The 17,422-nt window shown below is 40.9% G+C and overlaps 1 protein-coding gene across 4 annotated transcripts in view; it reads left to right on the top strand.

The window, feature by feature from the left end:
- Hnrnpm (heterogeneous nuclear ribonucleoprotein M) overlaps nucleotides 1–17,422 on the top strand; it is a 41,225-nt gene that overhangs the window by 20,850 nt on the left and 2,953 nt on the right. For 3 of the 4 annotated variants that reach the window (XM_021652877.2, XM_021652876.2, XM_060370936.1), the window contains 6 exons: nucleotides 472–532; nucleotides 3,559–3,660; nucleotides 4,780–4,824; nucleotides 5,258–5,335; nucleotides 14,233–14,286; nucleotides 16,186–16,988. In XM_021652877.2, the coding sequence (XP_021508552.1) occupies nucleotides 472–532; nucleotides 3,559–3,660; nucleotides 4,780–4,824; nucleotides 5,258–5,335; nucleotides 14,233–14,286; nucleotides 16,186–16,988 (1,143 nt within the window). The remainder of the gene's footprint in view (nucleotides 1–471; nucleotides 533–3,558; nucleotides 3,661–4,779; nucleotides 4,825–5,257; nucleotides 5,336–14,232; nucleotides 14,287–16,185; nucleotides 16,989–17,422) is intronic. The other variant, XM_060370935.1, reaches the window with a different exon arrangement.

Below are 17,422 nucleotides of genomic sequence, written 5' to 3'. Positions count from 1 at the left end.
ATGAAATAAAAATAAGTAATTAAAAAAAAATTGACAAGATAGTGTAAGTCTCACTTGTTCAGGTCCTGCTCTGCCCACCCAATAATACAAATGTATTTTTACCTTTCCTGCACAAAAGATAAAAACATGCCCTATGTATATCTTTATGTTTGACCTACTTTTTCTGTGTCATGGCTATGTCTTAGATTATTTAGATTTAACTAGTTGTGTTTGTTTAGTTTAAATTTTTGCTTTTTCCTTGGTGCTAGGGATTGCACGCAGGGCCTTGTACATGGTAGGCAGGTGCTTTACCTCTAGACTATATTTCCAATCTTGACTCTCTGTTAGTGTCTTTTATTTCTACTTAAGCCTCTCAAGGTGTGCAACACAGCACTTGGCTTCTGACTGGTTCTTTGTTTGTGGTAATTGTTTCCCATATTTTGCTGTTGCTGGTGCTGCAGTAGATATTGAGATCTTTTCTTTTTTTTTCAGGATGAAAGGGCCTTACCAAAGGGAGATTTTTTCCCTCCTGAACGCCCACAGCAACTTCCCCGTGAGTATTTGAATTTTAATAAATAGAAACTGTTGCTATCATATTTGTACTTGTGGAAGATTAGCCTGAGAATTCTCTTGATCTGTTTGTCCTGCCACCCACCCTACCAAACACAGGCTTTACTGTATATCCCTGGTTAGGCTGGAACTCACAGAGATCTGCTTGTCTTTGCTTCCCACGTGCTGGGATTAATGGTGTATAACTTGTGCCTTGCATGTCTTGACCAGTTTTTTTATATAGATTTTTTTTTCATGGTAGGAAATGAGTAGAAATAATTCACAATCTAAGAATTTTTTTATATTGGCGCTGGCTTAGAGGGTAAAGGCATCTGATGCAAAGCCTGATGACCGACCTGAGTTTAATCCCTAGGACCTACATGATGGAGGAAGAGAACTGATTCCTACAAATTGTCCGCTGACCTCCACCTGTGCACCAAGGCATGCATGCTGTTTGTCTGTGGTGGTCTGATTGAGAATGGCCTTCATTGGCTCATATATTCGAATGTTTTGTTTTGTTTTTTTCCCCAGATAATGGTACTGTTTGGAAGGATTAGGAGTTGTGGCTCTTTTGGAGATTATACATCACTGGGGCAGGCCCATAACATCCCCAGTTAGATCTCTACCTTGTCTTTGTAGAGATGTGACCTCTTAACTACTTCTCTAGTACCATGTCTGCTTTCCTGCTGTCACGTTCCCTGCCATGCTGGTCATGGAGTTTAATCCCTGGAACTATGACCCTCAAATTAAGGCCTTTTTTTTTTTTTTAATGAGTTGCCTTGGTCCTGGTATCTTGTCTCATCACAGCAATAGGAAAGTAACTAAGACACTGTCTTTCTCTATTGCAGATACTTTTTTTTTTTTTTAAGAAAAGGGGCTCTTGGATTAAGAGCAAGGCAGGCTACCCAGATGTGGAGGGCAAAGTTAGGTACTTTGAAAGGGTCTTAGAGTGAGTGGCTGGGTAGGTAAACAAATTGCAAAAGGAATAAATGCCAAGTTGCACTGGATTTTGCTGTATAGTCTAGCAGTCCCCCTTTCAGGTTTGTTCTAAGGGTTAAAAGAAATAATGTAAATGCTTATAGCATAGTTTAATGCTTAGTAGTTAAAAGTCAAGCCAGACTTGGTGGTTCTTTTATTACAGAACACAACAGTGTGAAGCAGGTGAATAATGAGTTCAAAGCCAGCCTGTGTACATAGGTAGATGTTGCAAAAGGGGAAGGAGGGTGTTGGAAGTGATTCATTAGCTTATGGATAGATTTTAAAACAATCTAGCAAACTCAATTGATACAGTATTACTGAGTTGTTTTTTTTTTTTTTTTAAAGGAAGAAGGAAATGCAGACACAGTGCAGTACAGATAAACCATGATTCCAACTATAGGCAGTGCACAGAACAGGTAGCTATAAAAGGTAGCAAATACTTCAGTAGTTGCTGAGGAGTGACTGCTACTAAGGATGAGGTTTTGGAGTGATGAAAAAAGTTAATGAAATTGTGATGATTGATAGCTTGAAAGAGGCCTGGTGGCTCTCCACCCTACCCCACCCCCAGATAGGGTTTTTTGGTAGCTTTGGCTGTCCTGGACTCGCTTTATAGACCTGGCTGGCCTCCAAAGTCACAGCGTTCTGCCTGCCTCCTGAGTCCTGGGATTAAAGGTGTGTGCCAGGCCTGGTGGCTTTAAGAATAGATCAGAACTGTAGGTGTTTTTGGCCACTTGGCTGAGGATTCAAATTACCCAAAAAGGGATTCGGGGGATAGGAGATGTCTTGTCTGTTGAAAGGACCATGTTTCCTTACCCACCTGTCTTGCAAGCAGGTACTTGATGCTTGTGCTAGAAGTGTTGTGCCCCAGGGAGCCCAATTATCCTTGGTTCTTGGTCTCTTGGTATGGTTCAAAGGGTTGACCTCAGAGCCTTTTGCTTTGGAGTGGTAACCCTTGGTGACTTCTTGGAGCTGTTGCCATGCAATTAAAAACCTAGTTGTTAAAATTAAGTACCAAGAGCCTGTTGTAATCTTTGTTGTTATATTTGAATGTCAGGCCTCAATGGCTGTTTTTAAGTACTAGTGTTGTTTGTGTTTGTGGAGCACAGTGGTAAGGATATGCTGGGTATCAATTTAGTAATTCTTGAAGTGGTAGCACACATCTGTGATACCACCACTCACATGTTAGAGGCATGATGATCTCAAGGTGGAGACCAGCCTTGGGCTATATAGTAAGACTTTGTTTTTGTTTCTAAAAGAAGGGGGGAGGTGAGAAAGAAAGGTAAGATTTCCTTCTCTTCTGTTACTGTTTTGTTTTTTGTTTTGTTTTTCTTTCTTTTTTTTTTTTTTTTCCCAGACAAGGCTAGTCCCAAACTCACAAGAGTTCCACCTGCTTCTGCCTAGCAAGTGCTAGGATTAAAGGTGTGCACCATCACAGCCTGGCAAGGTTAGATTTCTTTAGGAACAAAAAAAAGAAAAAATTGGACTGAGGTTTCAGGCATTGTGCATGGCTTTGATTCCAGTACTTAGGAGACATAGGCATGTGGATCTTTGTGAGTTTAAGGCCACACAGGGCTAAATTATTTTATAATAAGGCCATATTATTTTATTTATAGTTTGTTTAGTGCATTCATTGTATGTTTGTATGCATGTGTGTGTGTATGTATGTATGCATGCTTGCAGGTCAGAAGAAAACTTGTAGGCACCAGCTTTCTCCACCACATAGGTTCTAGAGGTAGAACTCAAGTTGTCAGGCGTGGGAAAAAGTGCCTTATCCCTGAGTCACCTTGCCAGCCTGTGAACTGACTTTTTAGGGGCCCTTGTTGTGTAGGTACATAGTACATACTCCAGTGTGGCTGTATGTAAAAAGCTGTACCTTTGTAAAGGAGGACAATCTCAGGTATACAGGTGTATAGGTGATGAAGTCAAGTCAGGCCCTGGGCTTGCTTGGTGTAGGGATGAAGCATGGCAGCTAGAACACACCAGTTTTCCTCCAAGGGTCACTGTATTTTGAGAAAGGGAAGCCACACTCCTGACTTTATCTGCTTCTTTCAGATGGACTTGGTGGTATTGGCATGGGATTAGGACCTGGAGGGCAACCTATTGATGCCAACCACCTGAACAAAGGCATTGGAATGGGAAACCTAGGGCCTGCAGGTGAGAATTGTAGTGCACCCAGACTGGAGATAACTGGGAAAATTGAATTTATTAAAAGCTACTATTAGGGCAGTTTGATCTGGAGTTTTTCAAATGGAATAAATGCAGTTTTGGATAAAATCACCTTTTCATCTCAGCCTCATGTTCACAAAAGCAGTATTTTTTTTTTTTATTTGAATTGGATTTTTTTAAAGCCACTTTGCCTCTTCATCTTAGCCACATGATAATTGAGCAGACATAAGCCATTCAATGAAAGGAGGCAAGGTAAAGAGTTATTTGGTCTTACCCAAGGTCACACTGAATAACAATGCAGGCTACTGACTGCAGGACCACAGCACTACCATTGATGTTCTAAGCCTGTCAAGAAGACTGTTTGGCACTTTTGTTTTCATGACTTTTTCTTGGAGTATAAGCACTGATAAAATAAGCTTTTATGCATGATAAACCTCATGGTTCATAAGGAAAAATGGATAGTGTCTTTGTTCAGGAAGACAAGGAAAACCTATTGAGTGAAAGCTTAGCTGTGTGCATCTTTTAAGGTTCTGTGTATTATATTTCTGAGCCACTAAGGTGTATTTCATTGTTTTGAATCTAGACTTGGACCTTTCTTAGAATCACTTGAAATGGTTATGTGGATGCTTCTCTGCCTTAGCACTGTCACTTTTGTATTTCCCTGGTCTCATGGCTCTATCAACTTCAGCATATTCTGATTGGACATATGGAAGAGAGCTTTTGTGTTTTAGAAACTGTTTTATTTACATTTTTGCTTTTAATAGGGGTGTTATTAAACATCTATTTCTGTTTTGTAACATTCTAAAAAGTAAATGTTTACATAGTTTGTATCTGATCATTATATTTTATATTTAATGTTTTCTGGCTTGGTCATTTAATAAGGTTACATAGGTTCCAATTTTAAGCCACATTTACTTACTCTGGCTAAAAGCTTTTGCTTGAAATACAATCTTTTGACAGCTGAAATGGTGGCCACCCCACCTTTAAAATACAATAACATCAAGGATTTTTTTTTATTCACTTATTGGTTTGAAATTTTGTGCTTTTAAAGTTTAAACATTACTGTTTTGACATAAATTTTGTTTGCATTGACTTTTTCTTTTAAAGGAATGGGAATGGAAGGCATAGGATTTGGAATAAATAAAATTGGAGGTAAGAAATTTAAAATGAAGTATACATGCAATCATTTTTAAGTGTTTTCCTTGTCTTCCAAGCCCTGCATGGCATTCTTCCTTTGGTTTCTAGAAGTTTGGATTCTAAAAGTTTCTGGAATATAGGAATTACTTGTTTTAATTCTCCATAATTCCAGTGGGTGTTTGATGGCTTGGTTCTGAGTTTCTCACTAACTAGCTCTGTGACCTTGGGTAAATTGTTCCATCTCTGTGTTCTTGCTGCGTGTTCACTGAAGGGGTTGGATCAAGCCAGCTTTTAAAAAAGGAAGCCAACTTTTTTTTTTTCTCATTCAAAATCTCTAAAACTTTGTAAGCTCTTGACATAAATACCAAAAGTGAAACATAAAAACAAGTTTTCCTTGTTTGATGAGTGTGAGTAGGCTTGTTGATGACAGTAAATAATTTTCTTACAGGCATGGAAGGACCCTTTGGTGGTGGTATGGAAAACATGGGGCGATTTGGATCTGGGATGAACATGGGCCGAATAAATGGTAAGAATAACATTTTCTCTTGTCTACCCTTTGATAGCTGAGAGCTCTTGCTGTTCTTAAAGACTGTGCATGATATTCCACTTCTGTTTTTCCACTAGGTCATATACCTTTGAAACTGCTAAAAATGGTAGACTTAGCTAGACCCAGTTCACTTAGACTTTGGAGGTACCCAATGTATCAGATCACCCCAGTACTTGAATAGTAAAATTTTCAATTTCCTTACTGCTGCAGCACTCAAATACTTACACTTCCCACACTCAAAAATGTTTTCCAGGGACTGGAGATATAGCTCAGCCTTTAAGAGTACACGCAGCTCATGCAGTGGACCTATCTAGGTTCAGTTACTAGCACCCACATGATGACTCACAACTGTCTGTAATTCCAGTTCAGGGAATCTGATACCTTCTGTTGATCTCCACAGGTTCTGACTGCATGCATGCACAAACACATACTGATGATGGCTATTTTTTTTCTCATTTTATTCACCTTACATCTTTGTAGCCCCTTCCCTCCCAGTCACCTCCCTCCTCCCTCCCTTTTCCTCAGAAAAGGGGATCACCCTTCTTCATCCACTCCAGTTCATCAGGTTGCATCAATATTGAGTGAGTCCTCTTCCCTGTATCCTATCAAGGCAGTCCTGCCAGGGGAAAGTGATCTAAAAGTTAGCAAGTGAGTCCATGTCCGATGCAGTAGAGGGCCCACTTGAAGCTTAAGCTGCCCATCTACTACATCTTTGTAGGGGTTGTAGGTCCAGTTCATGGGTGGTCCTTGGTTGATGCTTCAGTCTCAGCAAACATCTCTGGGTCCTAGTTATTTGGCTTAGTTTTTTTGTTTGTTTGTTTTATGGAGCTCCTGGGTCCTTTTGACTTTCCCCAAGGCTCCCTGTGCATTGACCAATGTTTGACTGTGAGTCTCATCATCTGTTTTGAGGCTCTGCTAGGTAAGAGCCTCTCAGAGGCACTCTGACAAGCTTCTGTGTGCAAGTTTAGCAGAGTATCATTCATAGTGTTAGGGGTTAATGATAATAATGCTTCTTCAAATGCCCCTAGCATTGGAATGCTTTACTGGTTCCCCCCTTTTCAAAATTATTTATGTACCCCCCCCCCCCCTTTAATGTAGGAGTGCTCTGTCTGCATGTAGACTTACACACCAGAAGAGGGCATTAGATCTATTTATAGGTGGTTGTGAGCCACCATGTGGTTGCTGGGAATTGAACTCAGGACCTCTCGAGGAGCAGCCAGTGTTCTTAATCACTGAGCCATCTCACCAGCCCTGACTGGTTCTTTTTTGATCTTTTCCTCTGATGACTCCCAAGTTGTGGAGAAAATAATGTATAAAATCCACTTACAGGGCTGGAGAGATGGCTCAGAGGTGAAAAGCACTAGCTGTCCTTCCAAAGGTCCTGAGATCAATTCCCAGTTAACCACATGGTGGCTCACCACCTATAAATGGATCTGGTACCCTCTTCTGGCTTGCAGGTGTACATGCAGGGAGAATACTGTAGAAATAATAAATAAAATTTTAAAAATAAAATAAAAATCCAGTTATGTAACATCTTAATATTCCTTCCAACCTTGAAATGAAGATAATGCTGTTATTATAATATTAATAGTGTGTTGATGTCAAATTGCTAGCCTTGTTCTGGTTTACTTGGCCTTATATAGACATGAATTCAGCCATGGACATCGCCCCAAGTTCATTCTGTCAGGGAGAATAACAGTATCTGCTAGACTCAAATGGGCCTGAGATCAGAGAAACAGAAGACAGAGCAGAAATGGCTAAACACATGCTTGATTTGGCTTACAAAGTACTGTTTTACCCTGTAACACTAATGTAGTCTTAAAATATCACTGGATATGACAGAACTTCTCTTAGTCAGTGTACTCAAGAAATCACACTGATTGCTTGCTCTGCCATTGGAAAGAATTGAATCTCACGGTGACACTAATTACCCTGGGATGGTACTTAACTTCACATCGTTAATGATATCATCCATCCTGAGTCACAGCTTTGACCTGCTCTTAGAGGTTGTTGTTGTTTGCTCAGTTGATAAGGCCATCATTTCTAAGTACGGAAGAGCTTCAGAAACCTTAAGTAACTTCAGAGCATGAGTTCTGTGATACTGACCACATCAACTTGTTAGCCTTGTTTTGGGTTAGTTGGCTTTATGCAGGCATGAATGTTTGACCTTATCTAGACAGTGCTAACCTATTGAATTGTAACGAAGGACTACCCCCTCTTTGGTAAAATCATTGGTGCTCTTTGTAATCTGGGATTTTGAGTCACCCAGGAGTTACTTGATGAAGTCAGATTAATTAGCAAGACTTCAGATAACTGTCTACAATTTGGCTTGAACAGTATAGGGATGGATCGATCCTTGACTCTACTTAAATAGTAAATGAGATCCCATTATTTGAGAAGACAAAGCTTGTCCAGAATGCATTAATATATTAGGCCACCAGGCATCGGGTGATAAGAGAAATCTCACTACATTATGTCTCCAAATCTTGGAACAGCTGCTTAGATTTGGTGTAGAGTTTTGTTTTTTTTTTTTTGTTTGTTTGTGTTTTTTTTTGGGGGGGGGGGCAGGATTTCTTTGTGAAACAGCCCTGGCTGTCCCAAAACTCTCTTTGTAGACCAGGATGACCCCAAACTCAGATCTGTCTGCCTCTGTCTCCTGGGTGCTAGGACTAAAGGAATGTACCACCATGTCCGGATGAGATTCATTCTTATATACTCGGGAAGATTTAAAGCACCTGACTTGATTGCTGAGGCAACCATAGTATGTCTGATTCAGATGGCTTCAGCACATAAACTAAGATATGAAATATCAAAAGGTTTTGGTGCTGTTGTGATGGTCCAGAAATCAAACAATATCCTACCCACACTTAAGTGTTAACTAGCACATATTTTAAAAACAAAGAACAACCAGTGTCATTATATTATCAATGTCAGTCCATCTAGGAATCACATGAGTACGTATTCTCATTTTGTCAGAAACTGAGGCACAGGGAGTAACTTGTCTAAGGTCATGTGCTAGGATGTGAATTCAGCCTGTCTCTAAAACTTGCTTGTTCACCATGCCTTCATCCTGCCTTTTGTAATTGCCTACAGCATGGTGGCAGCCACTGTACTGAGAAACTGGATATCTTTGGTTTTGAAAAAAAATCATCTGTATGCCAATAGAAGTTTACTTCTACTTGCTGGAGAACTGCTACAACTATTCATAAAGCTATTCATAAAGCTTTCTTGGAATGAGAGTTCTTAAGGATTTATGCCTGTGGTTTTGTTGGTGGTAGTGGTGGTGGTGATGGTGGTGTTCAAGTAGTACGCGGTCAGGCTAGCATCTTTTAAGGTGTTTTTGAGGAGTGCACCACCCAGCCTCCAGAGTACACAGAGCTATATGCAGGTCTTGTTACATTTTCTCTAGAACCAAATATAATAGGTGGTGATGAAAAGATGTAGGAAAGCTACACTATTATTGATGCAGAGACAAAGGTTTATGTTTTCAGTATACTTTCAGGCGTGCCTGCTGCATGTACCCATGTTCGTGGGTATTTAATAAAAAGTGAAAGAAGTTGGCTCACATAATAAGTCATAAGGAAGGAAATTGGATTGTTGCTCTAACTGGGGTGTGGTATTTCTTTGGATTAGATGAAAATGAATGAGGTGGACCTCAAAGGATTCCGGAAGGTTTTGGTAAGCTAGGAGGTGTAGTCCAGCAGTTAGGATTCATTGTGCTGGAGAAATAAATGTCCTTAGATGCCAGATACTTGGTATATTCTCCTCTTTGCCCATTAAACAGCGAACCAAGGCTTCCACAGACTGCATCTCGGTTCTGAGTTAGACAAACCCAGCTCTGGGAAACTTGAGTTTAATTAAATAATAAAAAAATGAAAAAGACAAAAAAAAGAAGAGGTGTGGGCATTTTGATTTAATTGATAGTCATAATTCAGCCCTTGTGGTCCCATGTGCTGATAGTTGACATAACAGATTTTCAGACCAATGAATCAGTATAGGTAAAATCTTGATAATGCTGGTGAGATAACAGAATATAACATTTCGTAATGAATTGTCTATTATCCCTCCCTCCATCCATCCAACTGTTCGTCCATTTACCTATCTACCTACCTCTAAGATACTATTTATCATCTATCTAGTAAAGTGGGACTCTAATCTAAGCCCTGTTGATATATGAGATGATGAATTCCAAGGCTTTTAGCAATGTATTAAGGCTTTCATTAGACTTGACTCTTGCCTTCCACCTTCAGATTCAAAGTAGACACGTTTGAAAAAAATGGAAAAGGGTAATTTATGGACTTCACTTGGGTTGATTCAAACTGTAGTTCCATCTCTGCCCAGAGTCCTTGCTAAGTGCTAACAGGTTGGCAGGATGGTTCAACAGATAAAGGCATTTGCTGCTGAGCCTAATGAACTCGGTTCCATTCTCAGAGTTCACATGTTTGAAAAAGAAACCCGACTTCCGCAAATTGTCCTATTTTAACTTGGTACATGCATTCACACGGTCATACATAAATAAATGTATAAGTGCTGAACTTACGGTCTTTTAGGAAAACAGCTAGTCATCTTAATCACTGAGTCATCTCTATCCCCTAAATGGTTTTCTTAAATCTAACTTAATTTCTAGTAAAGATGCGCAAATTAGCTTTGACTGTATATATGAAACTCTACATGGGTGAGAGAGTATAGAAAGTAGAAGAAGAATGATTTAAGGGAGAGAAGTAGTGAGAGTAATAGTGCATGTGATATATGAAAGTGAAAGGGTTTTAGCATCCTAGGGAGGGAGAGGTCAAGAAAAACCTAGTATATACAAAAATGGCACGAAGAAATCTCTGGTTTGTTAATAAAGAATAAATAAGTTTGGGAAAGGAAAAACTTAATTTTTCCTGGACTTGATTGGTCTGTCTGACTTGATTTCAGATTCTTCAAGCTTTAAAATTTGTAGGAGTGAGTTCATACCTGTATTTGACTAGGATGATTGGATTTCTTATTGCCACGACTAGATAGGTTTTTGTGTCTAGAATAGTACTACCTTAAAGATATATTTTAAAACACTGTCTTGGTGTCATGGCTGTGGCAAAAAGAAAATGATGTGATGTTATTTATGGTCTGAACCATTACCATTCTGTGATCCCTCTCACCTGTGTGACAAGGGTATCAACCTTTCCTGTCCTGAAGTGTCTTTGAGGTTACATAGAAACAGGAAATTTGTTTTGTTCCTATCTAGATGGAAACATTATCTATAGACCTTGCTGTCCCTTGCTACCTCTTGCTACTATGGCACTTTTTTTCTGATTAATATTATTTAGTCATTGAATTCCCTGCTACTACGTGGTCAAAACAGAAAGGAGTAGAACAGTTCTGTATCAAATAAAATAGTAAAGTTGGAATTTAAGAGTAATGGCTTGGATTGGTTTGGCTGTCATTCAGTTTTTTAGTTCTTTTTACCTCCTACACAATATCCCTTCTCATATCATGACAGTAGATCTTTATTGTGCAAGCAGCTATATTTGGTGATTTAAAAATAGGTTTGTGGCCCATGATATTGGATGCAGTTGAAGAGATGATAACTATAATGGCCAGGAGAGTAGTCTAATGAGGAAGTGTATGAGAACATTTATTTCCAGGTCCTTGGCATCTATATCAGTAGCACATGAAGTATGCTAAGACCTGGAAAGGCTTGTTCTCGGCAGCTAGTAGATAAGCTATGCTCAAAGTAACAGTATAGGGAGACAGAGCAAAGGAACAATTGAAGTCTGGAGGCCCAGAGATTTGGCACAGGTATACCAGCAGTGGTTTGGAGGAGAGAAGGAATAGAGAGTCAAGTGGGGCATACGTACAGGGAGGTCTCTAAATGTATATAGAAAGAGTTGGGATGTTTTGACTTTTTAAAAATGTGGTTTAGAGATTTAAAGCTCTCATAGGAAGTAGGTTGATACATTAGGATCTCAGATGTCATGGAACAATGAGCTGGATACTAGTCAGAAGACAGGAACAGTTGTCTCTACCTGTATTTTCCAACCTTCTTTGGAGGTATTTGGAGTACAAAAAATAGCTGTAGCCTTTCATTTGTGGTTATGGTGGTAATAGTACAACATGTGCTTTGAGGCTAGTATACTTGAGGACCAGAAGAATTGAGTACACACCTTTAATCCCAGCATTCTCAAAGCAGGTAGGCAAGTATCTGCATTCCAGGACAGTCATGCAGAGACCCTGTCTTGGAAAACCATTAAAAAGAAAAAAGGACTGGGGAAAAATCTTAGGTTTTTCTTTTTTGTTTCAAGACAGGTAAAACTTGCCTGTCTTGAAAAATACAGAAAAGGTAATAAAATGGATATTCTTAAATATTTTCATATATGCGCTTTATCAAATGTTAAGGTGGTTATTTTGCAAAATAATATGAACTAAGACACAGCTGTGGCATGCAAGGACAAACCCAAAAGACCAGGAGCTTTTTTGCTTTATAAATATATATCCATTTGGTTTTGTTTTAACTTTTTTTTAATCTTTTAAAATTTCTTTTTCAAGGGTTTCACTGTATAGCCCTGGCTGTCCTGGAACTCACTTTGTAGACCAGGCTGTCCTTGAACTACAGAGATCTGCCAACTTCTGCTTCCAGTGTACTAGAATTAAAGTCATGTGCCACCACCACCAGCCACATACCAGTTTCTAAGTCTACAAATCTCTGCTCTTAAAAACTGTCAGTGAACATAGTTCAAGGAAGTTTCATCACTTCTTTGAACACTTTGGTGGAGCAATAATCATCATAATTATAGTGGTGGCCACTACTTTATACCAGTAGTTTTATGGAAAGGAGAAAGCCCTCTTTCTTCTAATTAAGCCCAACTTTTCCTAGATTTCTTTATGATCTGGGGTCTCAAATGCACATTAGAAGGACAATGAGCAAAACTCTGTTGTAGGCATTCTTAGTAAGCTTTGGTATTCTTTTGTGAACCCCAAACATGTCCTGACATGAGTCTCAGGTGTCCATGCAATAAGGTTGAGCATTTCCAGATGAATATTGGCTTGATAAAGATCTTTCGTATCCTGTACATTTTGTTGCCCATGAAACAGTGTTGGTTTCCAGCTGCAATAAGGAAGCCACGTCTAATAACAATACCTAAATATCCAATGTAATAAAATTACATTGCAACAGTCTCCACTTCTGGGAGACACAGAGTACGTAGAACACACAGAGGCCATAGCAAGATCTGTAATATGTTTTTGAAGGCCATGCTCTTCTTGATTTTGTCCATGGTGACACAGAAGCACCGGCTTTCTTGGGGATGCTCTTCTTCCTTTTTGGTAGGCAAACCTCTCTTGTATCCCAGCATAGGCGGACCTGTGTGCAATGCCCTGAGTAACGCAGCAGCACTATAAGATCTCCACTCTGACTGACACACTTTGTGGCACCACACGGAGTTCACTTTTTGTCACCACAAACAGTAACCAAAACGTCTTTTGTCTCCTACCCAGACACCTTTTCAAAGGTTGCTGGGTCTGTGCTGAAGTAGGCTGTCAAGTAGGCATCTCCAACCTGCATGTAGTAGTTTTGGAACCATTCATTCTCCCCTGACTTTCCCACATGTCTGGGAGGATAATGATTGCACTTTTCCATCAGTAGTTGGTACATTCATGTAACTTCTCCCAGTACCTTGCAAGAAATACTGTCCATACTGTCATGCATTCCTTCAAAGGTGGATGATGAGGGTAACTTGCCTAAACTCTACTCCCCTTATAAACACCACACAGTAACTTGGTGTTCCCCAACTAAAAGGAGATAGCAAAAGCCTATACGAATAGCTCTGTGGTTTTCAGGAGTGGCAGAGTTTACATGGATGCCTTCTGGACCATCAGATACCTGCCATTGGCAAGTATACTCTAATACTGCTATGGCCACATGCCCACAGTGCTCTGGCACAAGTATGTTGTCCTAAAAGATAGCCACAAAAAACTCATCTGCTTGTGTATGTCATCCCATAAAGATTTCCCTGTGGTCTTATTTGCAAACAGTTCTGACAGCTTGGAAGTTCAACTAGCAAATTTGGTGTAATGGTTAAGGACCAATTTTCTGCTCATAGATATGCTCTCACGTGATAGAAGCTAAAACTTGAGATTTCTAAGGATATTAACAATGACAAACTTTAAGGAAGCTTGGATGAGCCCTTGGCCAGCCAGCAAGCAGTATTGTTTCTCGATGTGGCAGTGAGGCAGGGAGATAATTTTCCTGCGTCTTTGTTACTGTCACAAGTGCTTACTTGGTACTAATGGTCCTCACCTGTTCTTTTTTTTTTTTTTTTCTTTTCTTATTAGTTACCTTTTGTTCACCTGCTCTTTATAAGCTACTTTAAATTATTCTGTTGTGTGGAGAAGGGTGGAGTCTCTTCAGGCTTTTGAGTGAGAGATCTGAGGAGACCTTGGTTTTCTGCCCACTGGGGAAGCTTCAGTACTAAGTATCCATAACAGCTTTAGAAAACTGCTATTGAACATGGTTGAGGGCCCTCCTCTCGAGTTTAGCGCATTAATGTGCACAACACACACACACACACACACACACACCATGCCTCTTTGCTGGATGAATTTGCAGGCACTCCTGCAAGCTGGGACTGAAGCTATAAGGAGTCCTAACATTGTGACTTTCCTGTTTTCTGTAAAGTGATCTTGTTTCTATGTATAACTCTCAGCCCCTTCCCCTCTTTGTGTGTGTGTGTGTGTGTGTGTGTGTGTGTGTGTGCATGTATATAAAATACTACTTTTATTATTTTTATATTTTATTATGTATTAGGTATGCTGTATGTGTGTATATTTATAGAACATAATGAGCAAGTTTCTGGTACAGAAATTTTGTCTAATTATTTTTTTCCTGATTTTCTTAGAAATCCTAAGTAATGCACTGAAGAGAGGAGAGATCATTGCAAAGCAGGGAGGAGGTAGGAATCACTTAGCTTGATGTTCTGTGTTTTGTTGTTGTTCAAACAAGTACTTAATTGGGGACTCAACAGTGTGAAAAACATGGGCCCTGACATAGGCTGCCCAGGGTGGGACCAATCACTGCATTTTCCTGGCTGTGTGGCTTGTGGCAAGTGAATGACTATACCTCTGTTTGTAATACTCGCCTATAAAATGGGGGCTAATAGGTATGACCTCAGAGGGTTATAAAAGAGCCAGTGCATGTAAAAACTATTAAAACTAAAACCTGTACCATCTAATACATGACATTATATGTGTTAAAACATGCATATACATTCATTAGAAAGATGCAAGGAATGAATTTTGGTAGGTCCAGCGTTATCATTGAGTGCTGCAAACATTTTGGCCTATGTTCTTCCATGATAGTTTTATGAGCACTTAGAATTAAATGTACTGCTACGATTTAATTTTGTATAAGTGGATGTGAGTGCTAGTGGAGACCAGAGGCAGCAGATCCCCTGGGAGCTGGAGTTATAGGTGGTCTTGAGTTGTGTGATGTAGGTGCTGGGGATTGAATTAATTCTGTTCTATTACTTTGTAAGAGTAGGAAGTGCTCTTACTTGCTAAGCCAGCTCTCTAGTTCTAACTATCCCTTTTAAGCCTCCCTGCTCCTTTTATTTGTTTAATTTTTTTTTTTTCCTTCAGTCTTCAAGTTTGGCCTTCCCTTGGCAGGCCTTTTGCCAGGTATTTCTGTGGGAGCTTTGCTAAGTTCTTTCCTGTTTCTCTGCTGCTGTTAAAATGGGCTGCTAGCACCATTGCTACACTACATATTGAGTTAGCACCTTTTTTTCCTCTTGCAAATGTGAAGAAGTTCCTTTCTGAGCTATTTCTGTTCTGAAAAACTAAAATTCTTGAATTTGTACTTGTTCTTTGTCAACCAGTATCCTGCATTTCAGCCACAGAAGTGGGCACAGAGAGGTGAATTGATTTGTGTCAGGTTATATAGCTTTGGCAAGTTACATACTGTTATAAAAATTACTGAATGTTACTGAATTTGCCCCTTGGGTTAGTAGGCTAGCTGTGGGCTAGACTGCTTTGTTGAGAGGTGGGCATTATGAAACTACAGTTTTGAGCTCTGCATGGTGAAGTTGTGGGTCATGGCCTTGGTGATAGAGCCAGACCGTCCCTGTCAAGGGTTATAAGCACCATGGATGAGGGTCACTGTGCACTAGTTACTGACCCTTGGCCTGTTCCAGAGTTGACCCTGCCATGCTGTCAGTATCTTTCTTCCAAAACTAATGAAATAGCTATCAGTTTCCCTTTTAGAAGGAACAGTTTCAGGAGATGATCAGTTTATATGCATGTGTACATTGAGGAGCTATATGGACATTTTTGTTTTCTTTTATCTTCTGCTTACATGGCTGTGTAATCACTTTGTGCCCTGGAAGTGCTAAAGAATTGCAGCCAGACTGACCATCAAGCAGGGCATTTTAAGAGGGGCAAGTTGAGAAAGGATAAAGGTTGTAAGTGACTTTGAATTGTCTCCATGCAATTCTGTATCAGTTACCCTAAGTGACTGAGTATAAAGTTTTCCATGATTCTTTGAAAGCATATCTCAATGTCTGCTGGTGGTGAAACTAGGAATTTAAGTGTGACTCACAGTTACAGGTACCAGCGTGGAGGGAAGTTTTATTCCTTCTAAGTTTTATTATGAAGTTTTTACCTGTGTTGCAGAGTATAAAGAATGGTTGTGGGACCTTATTGCTAACATTTGAAAGTTTTCTTAGTAGTAAATTACTTTGAACATGACTTCCTGACTTGTGGTCAAACTTGGGATCTGAAGTGCCCAGCTATATACACTGGTATATGAACACCTACAAGTCCCTGACTTGCACTTGTGCTTTTTATTCCTGTTTCAGGTGGAGCTGGAGGCAGTGTCCCTGGGATCGAGAGGATGGGCCCTGGCATTGACCGCATTGGCGGTGCTGGCATGGAGCGCATGGGTGCAGGCCTAGGCCATGGCATGGATCGAGTGGGCTCTGAGATTGAGCGTATGGGCCTGGTCATGGACCGCATGGGCTCAGTTGAGCGTATGGGCTCTGGCATCGAGCGCATGGGCCCACTAGGCCTTGACCACATGGCCTCTAGTATTGAGCGCATGGGCCAGACCATGGAGCGCATTGGCTCTGGTGTGGAGCGAATGGGTGCCGGCATGGGTTTTGGCCTGGAGCGCATGGCCACGCCCATTGACCGTGTGGGCCAAACCATTGAGCGCATGGGCTCTGGTGTAGAGCGAATGGGCCCTGCCATTGAGCGCATGGGCCTGAGCATGGATCGCATGGTGCCCACAGGCATGGGGGCCGGCCTGGAGCGAATGGGCCCTGTGATGGATCGTATGGCCACTGGTCTGGAGCGCATGGGCGCCAACAACCTGGAGCGCATGAGCCTTGAGCGCATGGGAGCCAACAGTCTGGAGCGCATGGGCCTGGAGCGAATGGGAGCCAACAGCCTGGAGCGAATGGGCCCTGCAATGGGCCCGGCATTGGGCGCTGGCATTGAGCGAATGGGCCTGGCCATGGGTGGCGCCGGCGGTGCTAGCTTTGACAGAGCCATTGAGATGGAGCGGGGCAACTTTGGAGGAAGCTTCGCAGGTTCCTTTGGTGGAGCTGGAGGCCATGCACCTGGAGTAGCCAGGAAGGCCTGCCAGATATTTGTGAGAAATGTAAGTGGTTCTTCAGTGGAATTCTTCAGGGTTGTGAACAAGGTGGTGTGGAGGTCGGTGCAGTGTTGTAGAACAGAGGGAAAGTCTACTGAGGGGAGAATGGGTAAGGGGAGTACAACTCGCCTATTCCCAGAGCAGGGCTGGAGGTTCAGGGCTTACTGGAAGAATAGTGGGCTAGGCATGGTGGCCCACTTCTTTAAAATCCCAGCACTCTGGAGGTAGAGGTTAGGTAGCTCTCTGTAAGATAAAGGCTAACAAGAGCTACCAAGTGAATCACGGTCTCCAAAATACAGAGAAACAAAACTATAGTAGTCTGCCATTTGCCGATGATGGAATAGACTGAGCTCTAAAGGTCTATGGTTTCAGTCTTGGCACAGTGATTCTGAGAAAGGTGGCTGTGATTGAATTATATTTCATCACTGAATTGTGGTTGT

The sequence above is a fragment of the Meriones unguiculatus genome, chromosome 17 (assembly GCF_030254825.1).
Source record: "Meriones unguiculatus strain TT.TT164.6M chromosome 17, Bangor_MerUng_6.1, whole genome shotgun sequence".
Classification (NCBI taxonomy): Eukaryota; Metazoa; Chordata; class Mammalia; order Rodentia; family Muridae; genus Meriones; species Meriones unguiculatus.
This window is presented reverse-complemented; position numbering and strand designations above follow the sequence as displayed.